General features: G+C 38.8%; 1 protein-coding gene across 8 annotated transcripts in view; it reads right to left on the bottom strand.

Annotated features, from left to right (window-relative positions):
* The window catches only part of Ercc6l2 (ERCC excision repair 6 like 2), a 90,952-nt gene that overhangs the window by 49,872 nt on the left and 18,362 nt on the right, over positions 1 to 22,718 (bottom strand). For all 8 annotated transcript variants that reach the window (XM_038333126.1, XM_038333127.1, XM_038333125.1 and 5 more), the window contains exons 5-12: positions 20,525 to 20,686; positions 19,957 to 20,164; positions 17,184 to 17,324; positions 14,945 to 15,058; positions 14,030 to 14,149; positions 9,498 to 9,569; positions 8,717 to 8,862; positions 4,135 to 4,230 (exon numbers count right to left, since the gene is read on the bottom strand). In XM_038333126.1, the coding sequence (XP_038189054.1) occupies positions 4,135 to 4,230; positions 8,717 to 8,862; positions 9,498 to 9,569; positions 14,030 to 14,149; positions 14,945 to 15,058; positions 17,184 to 17,324; positions 19,957 to 20,164; positions 20,525 to 20,686 (1,059 nt within the window). The remainder of the gene's footprint in view (positions 1 to 4,134; positions 4,231 to 8,716; positions 8,863 to 9,497; positions 9,570 to 14,029; positions 14,150 to 14,944; positions 15,059 to 17,183; positions 17,325 to 19,956; positions 20,165 to 20,524; positions 20,687 to 22,718) is intronic.

Here is a 22,718-nt window from a genome sequence, read left to right as displayed (position 1 = left end):
TTCATGTGTACTTGAGAGAAGCACACTTTGTTGATGCTTTGTTGGAAGAGGCATCTGTCACATTTGACTTGTCTCCAATGTTGTTCAGGTGTTCTCTTTACATCTGCTGTGAAGTTCTCTATCCGTGACTGGGCTGAGGAAGGACAGTGAGTCTCCCCTACTGCTGCAGAACTATCTGTTTCCCTTTAATTCTGACAGGTTTGCTGGAGGGGTTGGAGCTCGATGTTTGTTATACTTCTATTTGTAACTGCTATAACTTGTTGGCATACTGACTTTTAAAAATCATTGCACAATGTCCCTCTTTTCTTCTTATAACAGGTTTTACTTAAAAGTCTATTTTTTATTCTATTAACACAATACCTCTGCTCTTTTTTTGGTTAATATTTTCATGAAATATCTTTTGCCAGCCTTTGATTTCCAGCTTACACATATCCTTGAATCCACACTGAGACTTATAGAAACCATGTAGTCAGATTCTCCTATCCTCCCCCATATTCCTTTTTAATCTGTTCTGAGATCAATGTCTTTTGATCTGGGAGTTGAATCTGCCTATGGTCAAATAAAATAACAAAGGAGGTCTTGCTTTTGCTAGTTTGTTGAGATAGGGCCTCTCCCTAGCTGTTCTGAACTCACTATGTAGACCAGGCTGGCCTCAAACTCACAGAAATCTGCCTGCCTCATCCTCCAGAGTGCTGGGATTAAAGACTTGTACCACTATGCTCAGCTGCCTTTGCTGTGTTTAACTGTTTTGTCAGATTCCCTCCATTACTGATTTTTCCTTTGTGGGTTTTTTGTATTGTTTTGTTTTAAGACAGGGTTTCTCTGTAGCATGTCCTGGAACTAGCTCTTGTATTCCTTTGTGTTTTTAACTGATCTTTTTTTTTTTTTTTAGTAATACACTGATGCCTTTCCTCTCTGTTGTTTCTATATATATAAAACACATATACATAAATACATATACATAAATAAATAAAAACATATATTATAAATTTCATATTTATATATTACAAATGCACAGATGGATTCACAAGCATTTTATGCATTTTCCTTTTGAATTCTACTGAAAACAAACATTTAAATTCTATTGATATTTGTACTTGCCCATGGATTTACTTAGACTGATGGACTTTTCATAAAGCTTCCAGTTACTGTCTGCTGTCTTTTCACTTCCACTTTATACATGTTTACTCCTTTGAACACGCCAGCACACTGCTTTCTGACTGCCAGGTCTGTGCTGAGACAATCACTGCTGAGCCTGTGGAGATCAGTCCCACACCATACAGTTTGATCCTGCCACTTTTAGGACTTTGGCTTTGTTTTTACCTACTGACAGCCTGAAAAAGTCTTGGTGCAAGTCTCTTTGGGATCATCTCAACATGGAATTTTTTTCTTTCTTGTATTTTCCTTCAAACTCAGGAAGCTTTTCAATAATTATTTCTTTTCTTTTTCCTCTGCTGAGAATTCCATAATGTGCAAAGAGGTCTATTTGATGAGAAGGAATGAGAAAAGAGAAGAAAAGTAAAGGAAAATGTGCCTCTTTGGTGAAATTTATTTTTCCTTCTTTTTAAAAGATTCTTTCTCAGGCTTAGTATCTTAAAGTACTATGACTCCATGTTCACAGGTTCATTTACTTCATCCTGTTTAAGTCAAGGTTAAGTCTAGTGAAGCTTTTAATTCTAGAACTGAATGGCAGGTTCAGAATATTTGTACTTTTGTTCTCACAATGTTTATTTCTGCGGATATTCTTTCTCATTTTGTCCACCAGTATTTTCTAGAATTCTCTGTATATTTTTTCAGTTTTTAGAGAATTTAAGATGGTTATTTTAAAGTCTGTCTTGTATGTTCACTGTCTATCCTTAAGTGTCTGGAGACTGGTTTTGCCATTACTTTGAACAGATCGTATGTTCCTGTATATAACTTCAGAGGCAGAATGTGTGGAGGGTGAGGGCTAGTCATCTGTGCTTTCAAACAGTAGTGAGGGATCACCCATGACTCATTCTTATAATTGTTGCCCTTAATTTTTTCTAGTATTTAAAAATATCATTGTTAAAATTTTTGAGAACTGATCAGGATATTGTTTCCTGAAAGCAAAGAAAAATTCTAAGAGTTTCTTCTTCCTGAATAATCCTGACACTTCATTAAAATTACATGGAGTTTCAATTCTTACCTATTGGTATTTTTATATCATCCTTTAGTATTGGGAGACTTTTTCCTTTGTAACTGTATGAAGCCTCGTGACCACACTGTCAATATGCTTTAGCACCAACAACTACATAGAACCTTCTTCGGCCATCACCGCCTACAGCAGTACATCCCTGAGCTCTCGGGTGTCAGGCTGCTTTTAATCTTGTCTTACACACTAATGCGTCAGTCACTGATCACAACCACAAGTCAAAGTAGTTTTCTTTCTCATAAGGTCATAACTACAGTCACAGACAAAAAGTCTGACCTGCAGAAATGAAGCTGATTCCCATTTATGGTTAACTTGATTTTTCTTTTGGGTTTTGTTTTTATAAATCCTTTTATTTCTTACTCTGGGGTATTTTAGTCCTCTTTATCTTCAGAATTAGAAATATAACAAAGATATAGATTTCATCTCCCTCTTGGCCATTATTTGCACTAAGTGTTTGGCAGCCCTTCAAAATTAACAATGTTCTTCAGATATATTGTTAATTCCCTCCCATCCTTTAGTCTTCCATTTTTATTTCTGGAACAAACAGAAGATTTTTTTTTTTTGGCGGGGGGGATGCTTTCCTCTCTCTGTACTCATATTCTACATCTATTTGACTGCACTTTGATTTAAAATACGCATCCTTTAGATCACATTGCTCTCTCTGCTTTATTATTCAGATCTGCTGATGACTTTGATCTTGGCAAAGGTTATAACTTCTAAGAACATGTCTTGCTCACTGCACACGTGTTCTTCTTACTGAGCTGTGTTATTTTTGTCTCACTCTTATTTTAGCCCCTTCAATACCTGTTTTTTGCTGTGGCTCTTTTCTCTCATGCTGCTATTTTTATGGAAATGTCTCATAATTCTTAATTTCTCTTTGTAATTAAAATAAAAAGGCACGTGAATTAAAGTGGAAAGATGGTCTAGTTCCCTGTGTAGGCAATAGGTTTATTCAATCACTTCTCGTATCGTGTACTATGAAGACCTGGGATTCTTGACTGGCTCCACTTAGTGACCTAAATCTCAGTTTTCTACCCATGAAACGGTCCTTTAAGGTGATGTGGAATAGTCTTCTGTTTGTGTTGATTTCATTGGTTAATAAAGAAACTGCCTTGGCCCATTTGATAGGCCAGCCCTTAGGTGGGTGGAGTAGACAGAACAGAATGCTGAGAAGAAGGGAAGTGAGACAGATGCCTCAGTTGCCTCTCCTCTCCAAGACGGACGCAGGTTAAGATCTCGCCTGGTAAGCCCACCCCTCGTGGTGCTACACAGATTACTAAATATGGGTTAAAGCAAGATGTGAGAATTAGTCAATAAGAGGCTAGAACTAATGGGCCAGGCAGTGTTTAAATGAATACAATTTGTGTGTTGTTATTTCGGGGCATAAGCTAGCCAAGCGGCCAGGAGCTGGGCGGCAGGAAGGCAGCCCGCTGCTCCTTCTACATTAAGGAACTCACCCTAGACCACTCCTGTGTACAAAGTATATAGCTCCACTTTGTGACCTAAATCTCAGTTTTCTACCTATGAAACGGTCCTTTAAGGAACTCACCCTAGACCATGCCTGTGTATGAAGTACACAGAGGAAGCTGCCTCCTCCTCATGTTGCTCTGAGTTCCCAAGAGCAACACCTTATCTGCTTCCACACCCTACGAGGTGTCAGCTCAGGCTGGCAGTTTTCTCTCTGCTAAGTCTCTCTGGAGTTTCCGCAGAAGTTCTGGACCAGCAATGAACTCTCCTAGTTTGCGTTGGTATTATGGCCTTATTCACATAAGCAGGATTTGGAGGTAAAAAACAAATGGCTACGAGCAGCCTGCCATTTGAATTTAGAGGTTTGGGGTCATTTTTTAATACAAATTTTTACAAGGTACCTACCTTTTCTAACTATAAGAAATCTATAAAGTTCCGGAGTGGTTTTAAATGACAAGAACTCACAGGTCATTTACATTTTGTCAGTATAATACCTGTCAATGGCTTGAAGATCATTGGCTGGATTCCAAGTTGGATCAAATAATATAACAACGTTGGCACCAACAAAATTGAGACCTAGTCCACCAGCCCTGGAAAGAAAAGGAAACAACACATTAAAAAGTATAAACCACTGAGAGGGATGGCAGTGCACACTGCAATCTCAGCACTCAGGAGGCAGAAGCAGGAATCAAAAGTTCCAGGTCAGTTTAGCTTTAACATAAAACCCTTTCTCAAAAAACCCCCGCTATCCAGAACAGAACAAACCATTGTGCTATAACTCAATCATACCTACTTTCTTCAGCTGATATACTATATTGCCATTTTATATAAAAATAGTTGATTTAAACAGAAATATGCTTTTATGTCTGACATATTCTTTTTCTATCATTCAAAGAAAATCCCTAAACAATCTATATATAGATTGATAGAAATCCATGCAATATGCTAGTTTTTATAATTTTTACATATTCAAATACCATTTCTACAGGAATTTCAAATATAATTAAAAACAATTTTAGTATATCCTTTGACTTTAGTATATAACTTTGATAAGTAGAAGTTACGGAAACATCTGTACAGTATAAGCCCAGTCTACTTGTCCCTCCAGGATCCTGGTTCACAAAGTTCAGACTCAGTCCAGGACTGATGTGTATTCGTTACAGTCAATGAGTAAATCTTTTCTAACAGTGGTAATGACCTTTCCATGTTGTGAAATTTCTAGTCTTGTATTCCCTTTTTAACAGCGAATTTACAATAGTGATAAAACTGTACACATTTAAAAAGGAACAGCTACACATGCGCGCGCGCGCACACACACACACACCGAGTACTCCAGCTCTGAAGAACGAAGCTTAGAAATTTACATGAAAATGGACTTACACTATTAAGGAAGGTCACACAATCACAGAAAGAACCCCCCACCCCATGTTCTCTCTCTCATGCATGAACTCTAGCCAATAATATAAGTAAACAACTGTAATTATGGATATGACATGAAGAAAAGAAAACAAGGAAGGCTAAAGATACGGAGGAGAGGAAGGATGAGTGCAGGCGATGGTCAGGAGTCATGAGAGATGATGGAAAGAGAATTATACTTCTAGTTCTAATCCTGCCATGGATATTTGGGTCTTGATGGTGGATAAGTAAATAAAATATATTTGATACTGAAGTGTAAAATTTAATGTAAAGCTCCACAGCTTCTGTTCTAAACGCCGATTATAACTATACAGCAGTTCACTAAGTTTTAATGGTTAATTTTAATGTGATATTTCTATTTTTTAAAGTTTTTTATAATGAAGTTTATATAATTAAAAACCAATTGAAAAACTAAATGGAGCAGCAAAACTGAAGTCTAAGGAAAAAGGTTTGTCTTCAGTTTCCCTCCACTGCCTTCCTAATCTTGTCTCTTAAGCCTTTGGCTGTCAGTTTCCCACTGTGTCAGGAACATCACTCACAACTCAGGCTGCTCACCCTGATGCTCATCATCTAAGACAAAAACTGGTAATGACCTTCTTCCTTAAAACATGCATTAAATGGGAAAAAATTTACATTGACTATGCACGACTCCACAAGGAGTCACAGTAGATATTTTCTTGTCTTTAATCCTCAAGATACATCCCCCCACGCCCCCCCCCCCCGACACAGGACTCACTGTGTAGCTCTGGCTGTTATGAAACTTACTATGTAGACCGGGCTGGCCTTGAACTCACAGGGATCTGCCTGGCTCTGCCTCTCAAGTGTTGGGATTAAAGGTGTCCATCACTAGGACTGGCCTTCCTCAAGATAAATTTAAGATCCAAACATATCTTAGAAAGGTCTCCTAAGCAGCCTGAGCCTGTATTCAAACTGAAGCATCCTGTTAAATTTAGTGCTCAAGAGAAATTGACTTGTCTTTTTAGAATTACTTTCCAGAGCTGATAATAAAAAGATTCCAGAGAAGCTTAGTGGTGGTGGTGTATCCTTTTAATCCCAGCAATCAGGAGGCAGAGCAAAGTGGATCTCTGTGAGTTTGAGGCCAGCCTGGTCTACAGAGCAAGTTCTAAGTCAGCCAATACTACACAGAGAAATCCTGTCTCAAAAAACAAAACAAAACAATTCCAGAGAGACTTGAACCTGGGGGCAAAGGTGGGAAAGGGAAAGAGTTTTGGAAAAAAGACAACAACAATACAATCCCAGCATGGAGAAGCTGGGGTAAACATGGAGAGACTTAAATGCACTGCAAGTAGAGGTCATATGAGCATCTGCGCACACTACATGTCTAATATGTGCATCTGAGCACACTGCATGTCTAATAACTGCTCTAAAAGCTAATCTGTGGATACGAAGCTAGTTAGCGTTTCAGGAGTTAAAAACAGTGATAGCCCCAACAAAGTCAAAGACAGGAGTTAACAGATACGGACGGGGGCAAAGGTCAAAGACGGAGTGGCTTGTGCAGAGAATTACTTCTTGAACTCAGTCACACAGAACTTCTACCTTGGTCAGGACACAGGAAAACCACACAAGTGGAGGACAACTGGTCTCCAAAGCAGTTCCACCAGGAAATCAAAATAAAAATTTATAAAATGTGTGAAGAAATCATGTACCAGAAGCAAGAGCCTGAGGAAACAGCCTGATGATTAGCAACCCCAAGTACAAAACTGAATACGGTAAAAAAAAAAAACAAAAACAAAAAAAAAAAAACCACTAATAAAAAGATTTTAGGGGCTGGGTGTACTGGTGCATGCTTTTAACCTCAGTATGTGGGAGGCAGAAGCAGGTTCAAGATCAACCTGGTTCACATCAGGCCAGACGGGGCTACAGAATGAGACCCCAGTCTTAAAAAAAAATTAGGATCAGCAAAATGGAGCAGCAGGTAAAAGCACTTGCCATACAAGTCTTGGAATCTGATCTCCTAATCCAGAGGTTTCAACCTGTGAGTCTTGATCCCTTTGGGTTAGAACGACCCTTTTACAGGGGTCACCCAAGACCAATAGAAAATAGATATTTACATTACAGTTCATAACAGTAGCAAAATTACATTTATAAAGTTGCAACAAAAATGATTTTATGGTTGGGGGTCGCCACAACATGAGGAGGAACTGTATTAAGGGGTCACAGCATTGGGAAGGTTGAGAACCATAAAAGTAAGAAAGGACTGATTCTACATAGGTGTTCTTTTACCTCCACATATGTACCATGGCATAAGCCTTGCCTAACCACAATATATTAATTTTAAAAATAAATAATTTCAAAAATTTTAATAATGTGATGAAGAATTAAAAGACTAAAAACCATAGGGAACAAAATGCAAATAAAATGATAAGGTGGGTTTGTAAAGCTCTAATAGGATTCCTAAAAATAAACATTTTTCTTTAGACATTAGGAATACAGTGCATTGGGTACGTAGGGATTGTTCAGTTACAGTGAGACCAGAGCTGTCAGCTGTTTTCAGAAAACAACCTCTGTTCAGTGTCACAGAACCTAAGAAAGGAAGGCAGGACTCACATCACTAAGTACTGCTTTCAATGTAAGGACTTAGGTGAGGGATGTTCGATATCATCCACAACAAATAAGTTCAAAGCTTCTCCCCTATTCTCAGCTACAAGAATCCAGTCACACCACAGCAGCTTGACTCCGCACCTCAGTACTCAGCTTGAGTTCCACACGTGTGGTTCATATTTGATTTCTAAAGGTTCTCTGATGTGGGTTCCCCTCTGCATGCTGTGAATGCCATTGCTGCTTTTGGCCAGTGGTTTATCACAGTAAAGCCAGGCTGGGAATACAGAGATGTACAAAGGAAGTAGGCAGAGTCACTGAGAAGCCATGTAGCCGCCTGCAGGAGACAGATGCACCACAACCTCGCTGGTAAGCCACAGTGACATGGCGATACACAGATTAGTAAAATTGGTTAATTTAAGATGTAAGAGTTAGCCAGAAATACACTCAATCTATTGGCCAAATGGCATTGCAATTAATACAGATTTCTGAGATTATTTTGGTCCTGGGCAGCTGTGAACAAACAAGCAGCCTCCCCCTACAGTGACAAAAGCCTAAAAAGTCTCACACAGAATGCCAAAGTATTTACTATGCCCTCAAATATCTTCCTTAGGTTTTCCTACTGGCTGAAATCTTTCTCAGAAGAATAAATTTTCCTTACAAGCTCTAATTAGAGATTCACTAAGTAGGTGCAAGAATAAATCTATTCCTTATAAAATCTCAGGAGCAGCTCCAGCTGGGACAAAGCAGAGAAGGACGCAGTGCTCAGTTCTGAGCAAAGAGTCCAATGGTACTGACCCTAGGGCACCAACACTGTCCAGGAATTCCTAGGAATCAACGTTGGTATATTCATTCTCATCTTATAAGCCTGTCCTTACATGGGGAGGTCCAGAATGAGAAGTAAATAAAGGATTAGGTAAAATTCAAGATACTGCTATTCCAGTTACAAATGATAGAGTTTTTACTGCTTTTTAAAGTCAAATAAAACAGAGCAACATACGCCTATTTGGTGAAAATTAATCCCAAAACAGTTTTTTTTTTTTTTAAAAAAAAAAAAACCCAATCATATAGAAATCAAGCTACCCAGTTTTATTTTCTTACATCGTGGAGACAAGACAAATGTTCACGTCTTGTGTACTGTTGAACTCTTTCACAATCTTGAGTCTTTCCTCTGATTTTGTGCTTCCATCAAGTCTCCGGTAGTCAAGGCCGGAAGCCATACAGTACTGCTGCAGCACGTCCAGCAGCTGGAGGGGAGCAGGGGAAGCATCAAGTTTTCAGTCACAGGCTTTGTCCAGCCACTGAGGCTGCATCTGGTGAGCACTGACCATTGGGCCCACCATTCCTTCTTCTAACTAAAGAGCAATAGATAAAGGGGTCCTGGGTGTAACTCTGTGTGAGAGTGATTTCCTATACTAGGCCCAGGCTCTATTTCCAGCACCAAATAAATAAATAAATAAATAAATGAATGAATGAATGAATGAATAAATGAATAAATAAATACTTTCTCACTTTTAACCTATGTATTTCTTTCCATTATTCTGAAATAGGCTATCTTTTCTTTTTAATAAGTCTTTCTTAAAAATCATCAGTCAAATAATTTATGTAAACATTTATTTATGCCATTTTGTAAACGTTAAAATATCTTAAATATTTAAAAATAATCAACAGAAAATACAATTTTACCTTTGAGTTTGACAGGATGGTGGCACCCCTATCTAATTTCCACACATAACTGAGTGTGCTGGGAAGGTCTGAGTTGCTTCCCTCACCACAATTTGCTGTGGGGATGAAGAGAATGTAACAGTATCTGCTACTTCCTTGTGCTTAGTGCTTAGAGAACCCAAGTCCACCAAGCAAGAGCAGTCTGGATGGAACTCACCTTGGTGGAAAAGGAGAAGAGAAGAACCTTATCTCTGTGTTTCCTAAAATGGTTTAAAAGCTGCTGGAGAACCTGCGGGAGGAACAGGGCATCAGTGGACCAGAACCAATCCCAACCATGCTCTTCACATCCAGACAGCACTGAAGAGTTCCTGAAGTGCTCTACACAGCACTAACCTCAGCATCTCTGCTAACTTCTATATATTCCAAGTTAACAAATGCAATATTTATCTCATCAAATGCTATTCATCATCCTGCTGTCAGAAAGAAGGCAAAGTTCCCAAAGCCTATTTCCCTATTTCATCTAATCTGGTTTTAATAAAAAGAAGCATTTTAGATGAGGAATTTAATTTCTAGAATACAATTTTATATCTACACTATGTTAAGAAACTGAATTAGCAAATCATACCTTTTAGCAAATAAATGGCTTTCTAGACAGACAAAACACAATGTTCTCAGTTGCATCTAGGTAGGTTCCGAAAGACCTGATGTTTATTCTTAGATGCGCACCTGCTTTCTCCCCTTTGTTTATTTACCTGACTTCCAGGCTGGATTTGATCTCACAGTGCTAATAATCTGCCCTCGTACTCAGGTCTTTGGAGGGGAAGAACAACCCAAAGATAACAGAAGAAAATGCTGTTTTCAAGCAGACACCCTCATAGCTGGGAAACAGAACACCATGGAAAAGCAATCCACAGAGGGAAGAGGACTTTTCTCTACCAAGTTTTACTGAACTACGAAAGAAACAATGCTATTTATTTAATGATAAATATTTAAAGAAAAATTATACTCAATATAGCACCTTTTAATAGTTTATCTAGTAAGGACTTGTTCTAAATTTGAGCTGTAGCCTCCATCCTTGAAAAGAAAACATGCTATAGAGGTTGCCTTGTTAAATCTACTCAGATGGTGAATAAAAATGCCACAGCCTAGGGAAATATTATTTTAATATCTGACAACATAAAAAGTTTTATTTGCATTTAGTTTATTTTTAAATGAAATAACTGACTTTATGAAGGACATGCATTTTAATTTTATATAAGATTAATACTTTCAACTGATATACATTACAAAAGTTTTCAGAACTGAGTATAAATGTAAAAAGCTCCCACATACCACCCCCCACCTCTCTTTTTGCAATATTTGGGATTAATCCATGGCCTTGTGCATGCTAGGCTCTCTACGTCTGAGTTATATATCCCCGTAATACCTCCTACTAACGTCTATGTAAAACTAATATTATTAAAATATGATTATCATTCATGGGGTATCTATGCAACTAAGAATACTGACTCATACTGTTAACAGAAGTCCAGCCTGCATTGGTGTTCACTCACCTTGTTTACAGTTTTGAATTCTGATGAGTATATCATGACAACATCATATAAAACAGTGTTACTGTTTAAAAGTCCCTGGTGTTTTACCTACATACCTTCCTTTCCCCTGATCGTTTTGCTATCTCTGGAGTGCTTCCATTTCCAGAAGGTCACACAGATGGAGTCACACAACATTTAGTCTTTTCCAGACTGGGTTCTTCAATTAACAATGTACATTTAAGAGTTCTCCAAGGTTTCACTGTGTAGCCCTGCCTGGCCTGGAATTGGCTATGTAGACCACGCTGTCGTTGAACTTAACAAGATCCACCTGCCTCTGCCTCTGCCTCTGCCTCTGCCTCTGCAGCCAGAGTGAAGGGATTAAAGCATGCACCTCCATGTCTCACTTAGTTTTTATTGTTAAAAACTATGCCATTTTATGGCTGTACCACAGTTTATCCATTTGCCTTTTGAAGGACATCTTGATTGTTTCCAAGCTTTGAAAATTATGAATAAATTTAGGTGGGGTTCTTGTGTAGGCATTAAGTTTAAACTTAGTAAAATTCACTAAATCTAACTCTTAGATAAATAACAAGAAATGTGATTAATGGGTAATAAGGTAATAATATTTCATTCTCATATTTTAAATCTCAAACACATTTTAAATGCTATGCATTTACCATTACCAAAAGTAAAAGCTTTGCCAAAAGTCACCAAACTATTTTCCAGAGAGACCAATTCACTCTGTAGCTTCACCTGGGATGGAAGAGGGGCAGCAGCACCTGGTGCTCCAGTGGTCTGGACTTTGCTACCAGAACAGGCATGCACTGGTCCCCTCCTTTTATTTTTGCAGTTATATAGCAGTGGGCAGCATCTTCCCTTGAGCTTGCTCGCCATCTGACCTTCTTTTTGTACCAAATTATCTGTTCAGATCTTCCGCCAACTTTTAAGCTAGATTACCTATTTTCTACTACTGAGTTTTAAGATTCTCTGTATATTTTGAATACCAATCCTTCATCATCTTGTAAAGACATTTTGGTCTGTGGCTTGTCCTTTATTCCCTTGGAAGATGCTAATGCATTCAACCGGAAATATTCTGAACAGAAATCTACTCGTGTCACTGGACACGGATGGCTTCTGATCTGTTGTCATGTGAGGTATTTAAAATTAAAAGCAGAAATAAGTAATGAGAAGAGAATTTTTCTTCTTCCTGACTGCAGGTCTTCATTAGGCTAATTTAAAGAAAAACAACTCACTAAATGAATAACCATAAATTAAGTGTTTTTACCAAAAATTCAAAAATGGCAGTACCATGAATATTTGTTGACACTTTAATAATACAGATCTTTACTTAGCTTCCAAAAAACAATCTACCTATGAATCTGAGAGTATTCAAAGTAAATACGGTTTTGGATATAAGTTTCTTGAATTAGTCAGACTGGCCTAGAAGGATGAACGCGGTGCCTTCCTTTCCGTCACACAACACTGACCTGGCTCCCTAGGTTTTCAGCTCTCTTAGTAGGTGGACCTGTGGTGTTCCCAAGGGATAGAAAGAGAGTTCTCCATGTCTGGATGCACAGTTGAAGTTTCTAACCTCACAGCAATAATTCTATGATAAGCCTATAGGCTATAAATCACCGAACAGTATGTCAAAGGTAATGCTGCTAATTACATGAGAAGAAATAAACAGCCCTGCGGTATATATCTCCGGCTTATTACTGTCAAGATCTGTTTGACTAGCAATCAGTCAAAAGTTGCAAATCAACTGTTCTCCATAGAAAGAAAGATGCCTATCCAGTTTTCAATAACCAAAATAAAAATAAAAATGAAATCTAATCATTATGTTAACTACACACTATAATTTATAAAAGTAAAACTCTAAATGAATCTGTGATGGAGGAGGGTCATCTGTCTATGTGTTACTTTCATTGGTTAATAAAGCAACTGCCTTGGCCCTTTAATAGGACAGAAAATTAGGTAGGTGGAGTAGACAGAACAGAATTGTGGGAGAAAACAAGCAGAGTCAGGCAGACACTTCAGGCAGTCGCCATGCCTCTCCTCTCTGAGACAGATGCAGGCTAAGATCCTTCCCTGTAAGCCACCACATCGTGGTGCTACGCAGATACTAAATATGGGTTAAAGCAAGATATGACAATTAGCCAATAAGAGGCTGAAACTAATGGGCCAGGCAGTGTTTAAAAGAATACAGTTTCCATGTAATTATTCTGGGGCTAAGCTAGCCGTGCAGGAGCCGGGCAGGAATGCAGCCTGCCGCTCCTTCTACAGATCTGGCTCTTATATTTTGAAATTTTAAAATAAATAAATAAAATGGACAAAAAGAGATTGCTATAATTTAATTATTTCTTTGAATAAATCGTAATATACTCATGAATACAAATTAATTTAATTTTTAAAATAAATTTTTAATGTAATCCTCTTTACTACTTCTATTTTCACCTATTTTGTTTCACTGAAATTCTAGGTTCTAAGCAACTAAACCACATTGAGCTTATCTAGAAAAACAGCTAAAAGCACTTCTAGATAAGACACTAATTGACTAATTTGAATTACTTCCTTTTTATTCCCTTTGCCAAAAGAAATAAATATCTTACCATCTTCTTAATTGTAGTATAAGGCTGGGAATTGTTCTATAAAAATCTATGAGCCCATAAATGAGGGATTCTTGATAGTTATTGAGGGGTCAAGCAAACTTGGCTTCTTGCAGAAGGCAGTCACACTACGATGACAGGTAATGTCCTGAAACCTAAGCTTCCTTAGGTCTTCCTAAGGCTTCCTTTCCACACCCCTTTAGTAATGCAGTACCAAGAACAACACGGCCATAGGTCAGTTTCCCTGAGCAGAACAAAATGCCCCCTTGCAATTTTACTATCCAGGCCAGCAAACAAAACCTGGAGGCAGAAAATCTAGTCTAGATATAGAGTCCTTGTCTCTGCACACATGTGTTATATGTGCTTATATTTTAAGTGCTCTTAAGCTCAATAGGAAAATCTGAAGTAAGGAAAAATATGAAGTAATTTGATCAACTGCCACTGAGAACCCATTGTGTGCACAGATCGATGTGCACAGCTTACAATCTCCCTCACTTCTCAGGGTTTGGGATCTGTCCTGACTCGCTGGTGTCCTTGCTGTACCACGGTATAAATCAAACTTTTCTGTGCAGCACTCCTGGCTGAATGCAAACTGAAGGAAGCGCACGCACCTTCATTTTCCCACTGTACTTAGGGTCAGAAAGTGTTTCGAAGGCTGCATCTCTGCTTTTCTGCACAAAATCTGGGAATCTGGAAAATACCTGATCACATATCCTCTTGATAAGTGTTTCCTGAGAGAAGGAAGAAGAAATTTCAATACATATTTAAACCTGCAAAAAATAAAAATTTGTAAAAAGACAAATGTAATCTGCCTTCTGAATTCGAGGCCAGCCTGGTTTACAGAGCTAGTTCCAGGACAGGCTCCAAAGCTACAGCGAACCCTGTCTCGAAAAACCAAAACCAAACCAAACCAAACCAAACCAAACCAAACCAAACCAAACCAAGAGTATTTAGCTAAGATAACGTGAAGAACAATTCTGGAAAGAAGCTGTGTCTGCAGAGAATGATCAACTGATCAGCGCCACAATACTGTGGACAGACGGAAATGTTGCAGCTTCAGAAGTTAAGGGACGGAGCTTTAGTCCCACCCTCTGACAGCCACTCCTTGCCCACCTCTATGTCAGAACTAACATTCTGTGGCTAACAGATAAAGAGTTTGGGATCTTAGTTTTTAGCAATCCAGAAGCTAAGAATGTTATCAGAATAGCATACTGAGCCTATAAACATAGTTTCTCCATCTTGTTGTACCCATCTCTCTGATGTACCCACTGGTATAAAACTTCCCTCAATGTGTGACTTTCTTTCTTCAGTAAACTATAAAACCCCATAAAACCACTTCCGTGTTAAAATATGGAATTTGGGATAATCTAAATCCCTCTTCCTAGGCTCTGGTCACTGAAATGGTTCCAGAATAAAGTATCCTTTACTTCCTTGAAGATGAGAGCTATGTTTTTTGTGTCAGCAACACTGTACAGTATCAGTTTTATACCAACAGCAACACAGAGAGATGTAAAGTGAACCCCCACCTGATGTTTGGAGGTGCTGGCGGCCTGCAGCAGAGCAACGTGGTTTGCTACTTTCTGTAGCACAGTCAGGTAACTAAGACACAGTGATCTCACTTTGTCACCCTGTGAATTAGTCTGTAACCGAAAGAACAGAAAACACAAATAAGAAAAGCATTAACAACATAGCTATACAGCTAATTATAAAACCCAACACTGATACTTATTTCTAGTTACCTAAGACAGTGAAGGCAGCTGCTCGGAGGAATATCCATGAAGCAGGGACCTAGAGTCACTCTTCATGGATCATAAGACAGCAATGCTTATTTAATAAGGGGAACTTCCATTCTGGGATGGAGCAGTGACAGAAAGGCTGCCGTTAGGAGGGTCCTGGTATCAGAACTACAGTGTAGTCACCATGTTCTAAAGAATACTTTCTTCTCTACTTACGCCTAGCCCAGCAGAACTGAAGATACTCTTAAGAGACACTTGTCTCTCAATTGGACTATTGATGTGGGATGCCCTTCTGTATGTTGTGAATATGTTCTATTACCACTGGTTAATAAAGAAGCTAATTTGGCCAACAGCCAGGCAGAATAGAGCTAGGCAGGAAATCCAAGCAGAGTAGAGGGGGGAAAGAAGGTGGAGTCAGGGAGATGCCAGTAGTCTTTAGAGAAGCAAGATGTGAGGTAACAAGCCATGACCCTTTTGGCAAAATATAGAATAGAAATGGGTCAATTTAAGTTAATAATAAGCCTGAGCTAATGGGTCAAACATTTTTGTAATTAATATTAAGCCTCAGAGTGGTCATTTGGGAACTGGCAGGTGGGAGAGAAACCTCCAGTTATAGATGATCAGACCACTGAAACAACGGAACCCAAGAAACCAGAAAGTTCTCCAAGAAACTCATACCGTGAGGTTGAAAAAAACGCTAGCCATCGAGGGAACCCGACTTCCAGAAAGATTTTACACAGTTCTAACAACTTGCAAAACCACGTTACAGACTGAAGCCTAGACACTGATGGGTCAGTGGTGGGCGGGACAGCATCTTGACTGGCACCGCTTGGATGGCACATCCTTGGCCCGCTATTTAAATGCTGACCTCACTTCTGGAATGGGAACATAGACTTGAGGAATTTGATGGATCTCTGTCCCTTTTTCAAATGTAGTTGTGCTTAATAAATCTTCTTTGCCTTCCTCTTTTAATTGAATTACGATGAGAGGCCAGATCTGACTTGGGGAACAGGTGTAACCCCCAAATCTGATAAAACTAGAAAGTTTTTTAAAAATATGGAGTATTACAAAAACGGAAATGGCTGAAAAGAGCAAAACCAGCTAAACTGATTAAAAAGCAATCTAGAGAAATACTTGGATCCCTGTAATCATCACAGGTATGTGACATAAGAAATTTTATGAAAGCTGGGCAGCAGTGCCACACACCTCTGAACCCAGTACCTGGGAGACAGAGGCAGGTGGATCTCTGAGTTCAAGGTCAGCCTGATCTACAGTGAGTTCCAGGACAGGCAGGGCTACAAAGATAAATCCTGTCTCAGAAAACCAACAAACCAACCAACCAACCAACCAAACAGCAGATAGGAAAACAAGTAATTTTTTATCTCTAAGGAAACATTTTGTTCTACTAACACAGTGCTCTGTTAAGCAGATACTGTGGCTAGGAGTTGTATTTCATCAGCAAAGCACTGATTCATTCTTAACAGCAGTGGATGAAACATTTGTAAAAATGGAATTTTAAATTCAAAGTAAATTATTTCCTAATAAGTAGTAAGATACAAAACTGAAGCTCAATTTCTAAACTAGGTTTTGTTGCTATCTGAATATTGTATTTTATAGTGTAGTGATTTGAAATTGTAAAGCATTTCTGATTAATTTGTGATTACCCATGTGGTATGCTTGTGCCATGGCAGACATGTGGAGAGGATAACTTTTAAAATGCAATTCCTGCCTTCCACCTTGTTTTGAAGCAGACTCTCTTACTGACCTGTAGCTCCCAGGGATTTTCCTGCCAGGAGTGCTAAGCTCACACAGCCTGCTGCGCACGCTGTCTGTGTGGGTCAGGGGATCAGAACGCGGCTCGGCTGTCAGGCTCGGCTGTCAGGCTGGTGTGGCCAGCACTTTTTCTCACCATGTCATCTCCCTGGCCTCTTGATAACTTTCTAAAAACACAGCTTCTAAAGTTAAAGAACCGAAGAACAGTGGTCTCACTGACACAGAACGAAACAGTGAGGGTAAGGGGAATGCTTGCCTTGTGACAGCAGTTTCTCCTTTTCCGGCCACTGCCACAGGTACAAGGCTGAGAGGACTGAAGGATCAAAGCTACATCTTCTGTGTCTAACACTGTTTGGTAGACAGCTTTCTGGAACTCTGTCAAAGAACAATACACCATCTGCAGACCAAGGAGAGGACAGTTATGAGGGTTTCTATAGCAACGAGAGGAGTCATCACAAAGCCCACTAGATTTAGTGACTATCACACCACAGTCACCTACACTGGTCACCTGTGCTGTCTTTATAGAGTTAGTGACGGTCACACCACAGTCACCTACACTGGTCACCTGTGCTTCTGTCTTTATAGAGTTAGTGACAGTCACACCACAGTCACCTACACTGGTCACCTGTGCTCTGTCTTTAAGAGTTAGTGACGGTCACACCACACTCACCTACACTGGTCACCTGTGCTCTGTCTTTGTGACTATTACTCTCCCATCTCTTTCACTCCTCACCTCATTTGACAGTGCACAGACTATCACCTCACTTTGAAATAATCATTACAATTTGTTCTTATTTTACTTAAAAAAACATGAAAAACAAATGATGTATCTTCCTTATATTTTTCTCAGTATATCACAGGTCTCCTTAGAATATATATTCGTACATCATGCAAAGAAATTATGATAAAGTAAAACAAAAGACTTCAGAACAATAGTATAAATAACAAATGCTACTGAAATACTTGAAAAACTGCAAAAACATTAAAAATTCCATGTTACTTTAATTACTTGTATTCAGGACCTTGCTATAAATTCCTAAAATTAGTAAAGATAAGAATTAAATAAATATATGCAAAACCAAAATAAAGTTGCTATTATATGTCTGAATTCAAGGACAGACAAAATGTTATAACAAAACTATGCCAACAAGTTATAAGGAACACAATTTCCCTCCTACTTCTGGCAGCACTAGAAATTATAAAATTCTTCTAAATATGTGTGAAATCAGTGTCATAAAATCAAATGTATCCAAAACAGGCCATAAGAATATGAATAAAAAGGAATAGCCATCCACTTTTAAGCATTTATATGCTCAATGGGACAGCATTACAAAAAATAGACATTCAGCAAATATGGGAATGTGTTTAAAAACAATGTTAGAATTTTAAAAAATATCTACAGAATATAATTACTCCTTGATGCTCAGTCTTGATTATAAAAGTACTTAAGAATAGCAGGCAGACATAGAATATGGCAATCAATGATTACAATATAAGGATATTTTAATATTTTATATTAGTATTCAATAGTTACTAAGTGTTTCGTATGTGTCATGCATTTCAGAGCAACCATGTGAAGCCTGCCTATAGTCACTGGCTCCTGGTCTGAGAACCTCGACAAGATGCTCGACCGAAACAGAACTGTAACTGGGAGAGCCAGAGCCCGAGTTCTAGATCTCCAGGCACAGTTCTCTCTTGATGTATTTTGTTTGCATTATTCCTATTAATAGATCTCTCTCTCTCTCTCTCTCTCTCTCTCTCACACACACACACACACGTGCTTACGCAAGTGCATGTACACATGTGGCCCTACATGCAACATTTTAGAAAGCAGAGGTTCAAAAGTACTCTAACATAATATTTGCTTTAGGTAAATATCAAGTCACATATCATTAATTTTCTCGACTACCATGTCAGTACCAGCCTTTATTTTCAAATCTATCTTTACAAGGTATCCTAAGACTAGAATGCATTTGATATCATTACCTCTAGTTAAAACAGCATGAGATAGATTTAACTTGTAATAATTTACAGAATCTTTATTCTACTGCTGGAGCCAGGAATCATAAGGTTAAATAATCAATGAAAAAAATATAAAAATCTTCGACAACTCCAAGTTTCTAAACAATGTTATTTTCTTACAAGTGAATAATTAGGTCAGGAGCATAACTACAAACAGCATTCCACATGAAGCCAACCAAGAAAAACAGCACTAAACCATTTTAGTCCTATAACTAGACTTAAGATGCCACAGAACACACTGAACAGTGCTACGTGTGAAGGAAAATCCATTACAAAGGGAAGCTCTCCCTACTTCCTTAGAACTGAATCAAAAGCCTTGATAGGACACGAGAATTTGGTCTGGTTTTTTATTTTTGAGAAAGGGTTTCACTGTGCAGACCTCACTGGCCTGGAACTCACTATGTACTCCAGATTGGCCTGAACTCAGAAATTCACCTGCCTGAGTATTGGTGCTGGGATTAAAGGAATGCCCCGCTACCCTGACTTAAGATATGCATTAGAAACATACCGTCATGGCTTGGAAACCAAATGTCCACCATAGGCCCATAAACCAAAGCCCAGCTCAGTGGCCTTCGACGTGTGGAACCATCAGAAGAAACTTAGGTCGCTGAGACTGTTCCCTTAAAGTGAGCACTGGGCTCCTGTCCCCTTCCTGTCTCCTTTTCCTTCTCACCACTGTGAGGCAAGAGCTTGCTCCACCATGTTCTCCACAGGACACAGGAACAAAGAACCACGGGCTGAAACCAATGAAACCAGAACAGATCTTCCCTCCTTTTACAGTGACTTATCTCCAGAATATATCATGGCAACAGAAAGCTAACTAACACACGTGCTAATTGCAGGCCTAATAGCCAACAGGTCAGTAAAACCAGGAAAGAAATAAAACTGAGCTCAGTTGATGTTTTCTGAAATCCCACATGTAACAAAAGGAATCCTAAAAAGAAATGCTTTTCAGGAAAAAAAAATTGTGATGAGGAATTAATAATACAAACAAATACAGTTCTCACCCTGTCTTCCTTCTTAGGTAGCTGACCCTTGATAAGGGTCTTGGTGCGCCTGAGAAAACAGCCAGACATCTTTTTTGCAAGCCTGTGCATAGCTTTTCGGCCAGTAGCAAGCTCTCTTTTGGTTGCTGTGTGTCTCTGGCCATGTTCCACTGGGTCAGAAAACTGCTTCTTAAAGTGGCTCCTGCTGCCTAAAAGTCCCGGCACAGCCCTTTATAAAGGAAGTAAGAAAAATATAACAGAGTTACTAAATTATCTAAAAAGAAAAGCATTCAATTCCTTTGCTGGTAAGGAATCTATTCAGTGACTTGCTTACTAATGACAGCATAAACAAGAGCCAGGAGCACAGCATTCCTCCCTTGTAAAGGTCTCTAACTGAAGGTGATGGAACTAGGAACCCAGCACTTCCTTACTCTGGGAACCAACAGGAACATGCTGACTTCTCACACAACTTCCTAGACTGAAACATGTTTGGGGCTGGATATTTCTGTAAACAGTTAAGTGGCCCGTTTTCTGGGGAGGCAGCCTTCAGCTAACACCTAAACAGAAACTATCTAGGCATCTCACTCACCAGTCCATAACACACCACAGCTCCTTCATGTTGTTCTGGAGGATGGTACCAGTCAGGCCAATGCGGACCTTGCACTTCACAGCCTTCAAGACTTCTGTAATTCGTGCTTTTGGATTCTTGATTCTATGAGCTTCATCTACAATAACAGCTGACCATTCCAAACTACAAGAAAAAAAAAAAAGGGAAGAATGGAGAACAGAAAATGTCCTTACCTTAGTCTAATAGAATTTAGATAGCATTGTTTTTCTCCCTAGCATCTTTATCCTTAGATGACTATACTGGTTCTCATTTGGCTAAGTGAATCTAGATCACAGAATGTTACCAATAAATGTAGGAAAAATATGAGAAAAAAAACCCATGATTTTTGTAGACCCCAATAAAATACAAATGATACTAAACCAGGTTTAGAGATCATGTCTGATAATGCTGGAATAAAAGCTAAATGACTATTCCTCCTATAAGTAACAAACCAGAAACAGACACATAAAAGAAACAAACTTTATGTTAAATTTGAAAAGCACTGATATAGACAGCAGTATTTTTTTAAAACTCATAATGAACACTATTTACTAAAAAGGTTAATGCTGTGACCCTCCTAGAGATGTAGCACAAATTCTAACTGTTCTTAATAATAAAAACTCGGAGTCAGATATAGGGATTAATGCTGGAAGATCAGAGAAGCAGAGCAGCCAACTACTAGAGAGTTCTTACTTCTACCAATGCTCGAACCAAAGGGGCGATCTTGTCTCTACGAATCCTCAGACTACATCTGAGCTCCTGTTTATTCCTGCCTTACATTCCTATCTCTGCCCAGCCATATCACTCCTGTCTCCACTGGCGCTGGGATTAAAGGTGTGTGCCACTACTACCTGGCCTCTATGACTACCTAGTAGCTTAGCTCTGCACTCCGATCTTGGGTCCAGTTTTCTTTGCTAGATTACAAACAAAATATCACTGCATGGAGATGAGTAGCTGCAGTGTCGGTCAGTGGAGACAGTGGGGACAGCAGAGATACTGAGGAGCCAAGGCTAGGTTAAACGCCCAGACCAGCCTAATTAGAATATTGGAGCATCAAGAATAACTTACATCAGGCAGTGGTGGCCTACTGCTTTAATCCCAGTACTCAGAAGGCAGGTGGATTTCTGACTTCAAGGCCAGCGTGGTCTACAGAGTGAGTTCTAAGACAGCCAGAGCTATACAGAGAAACCCCAAGTCAAAAAAAAAAAAAAAAAAATCCCAATTACAATTGGGTATAAAATAATGTGGGATTCTCCTCTATATGCTACGAATGTTTTATTACCATTGGTTATTAAAGAAGCTGTTTCAGCCAATGATTCAGTAAAGTCGGGCAGGAAATCAGAACAGAGATAGAAAGAGAAAGTAGGCGGACTCAGGGAGAGGCCATGTCGCTGCCAAAGAACCTAACAGGTAGGTCACACCCTCGTGGTGATTCACAGATTAATAGAAATTGGTTAATTTAAGATGTAAGAGTTAGCTAGAAATATGCATAAGCTATTGGCCAAACACAGTTTTGTACTTAATATAGTTTGTATTTGATTATTCGGGTCTGAGAAGTTGGGAAACCAAAGAGCAGAATCTGCCTACCAAAAGTACTGAATAAATAAACATCTAGGAATTAAACAGAAAAAAAACCACCATAGACAAAATTAACTTAAGATGATAGATTATAAATCTAAATATGAGGAAAAATAATAAAATTTATGGAACAGGCAATCTTCCTGATTCTAAGCCAGACAAAAACTTCCCAGAAATTTTTGTGATAAATTGGATGTTGTCAAAGTTACAAACTTTTGCCCTTCTGAAGACATCATTAAGAAAATGAATCACAGACTGAGAGAAAAACATGTGCCAACTATAGCCAGAAGAAAACCTGTACATGGACTATATGCTACTGCAACTCAGCAGCCTAACCAAAGTATGGGCAAATAGCTTGAACTATTTAACAACACACAGGCTGCAAATAAACATGTCTGTAACTCAGAAAGCAGAGGAGGAGGACAAACTGCCATGATCTGTATACTCATTCACTAGTTTAACTTTTCACTCCAATGCAATCAGGCACTCACTGACCATGACTTAAGTTAAAACTGTATCTAATTCCTAACCAAGGAGACATTTCTTTAGAGAAGAATACTATAATAAGATAAAAGAAATGACAAACTGGAAAAACACA

Source organism: Arvicola amphibius, chromosome 6 (genome assembly GCF_903992535.2).
Source record: "Arvicola amphibius chromosome 6, mArvAmp1.2, whole genome shotgun sequence".
NCBI classification, from domain to species: Eukaryota; Metazoa; Chordata; class Mammalia; order Rodentia; family Cricetidae; genus Arvicola; species Arvicola amphibius.
This window is presented reverse-complemented; position numbering and strand designations above follow the sequence as displayed.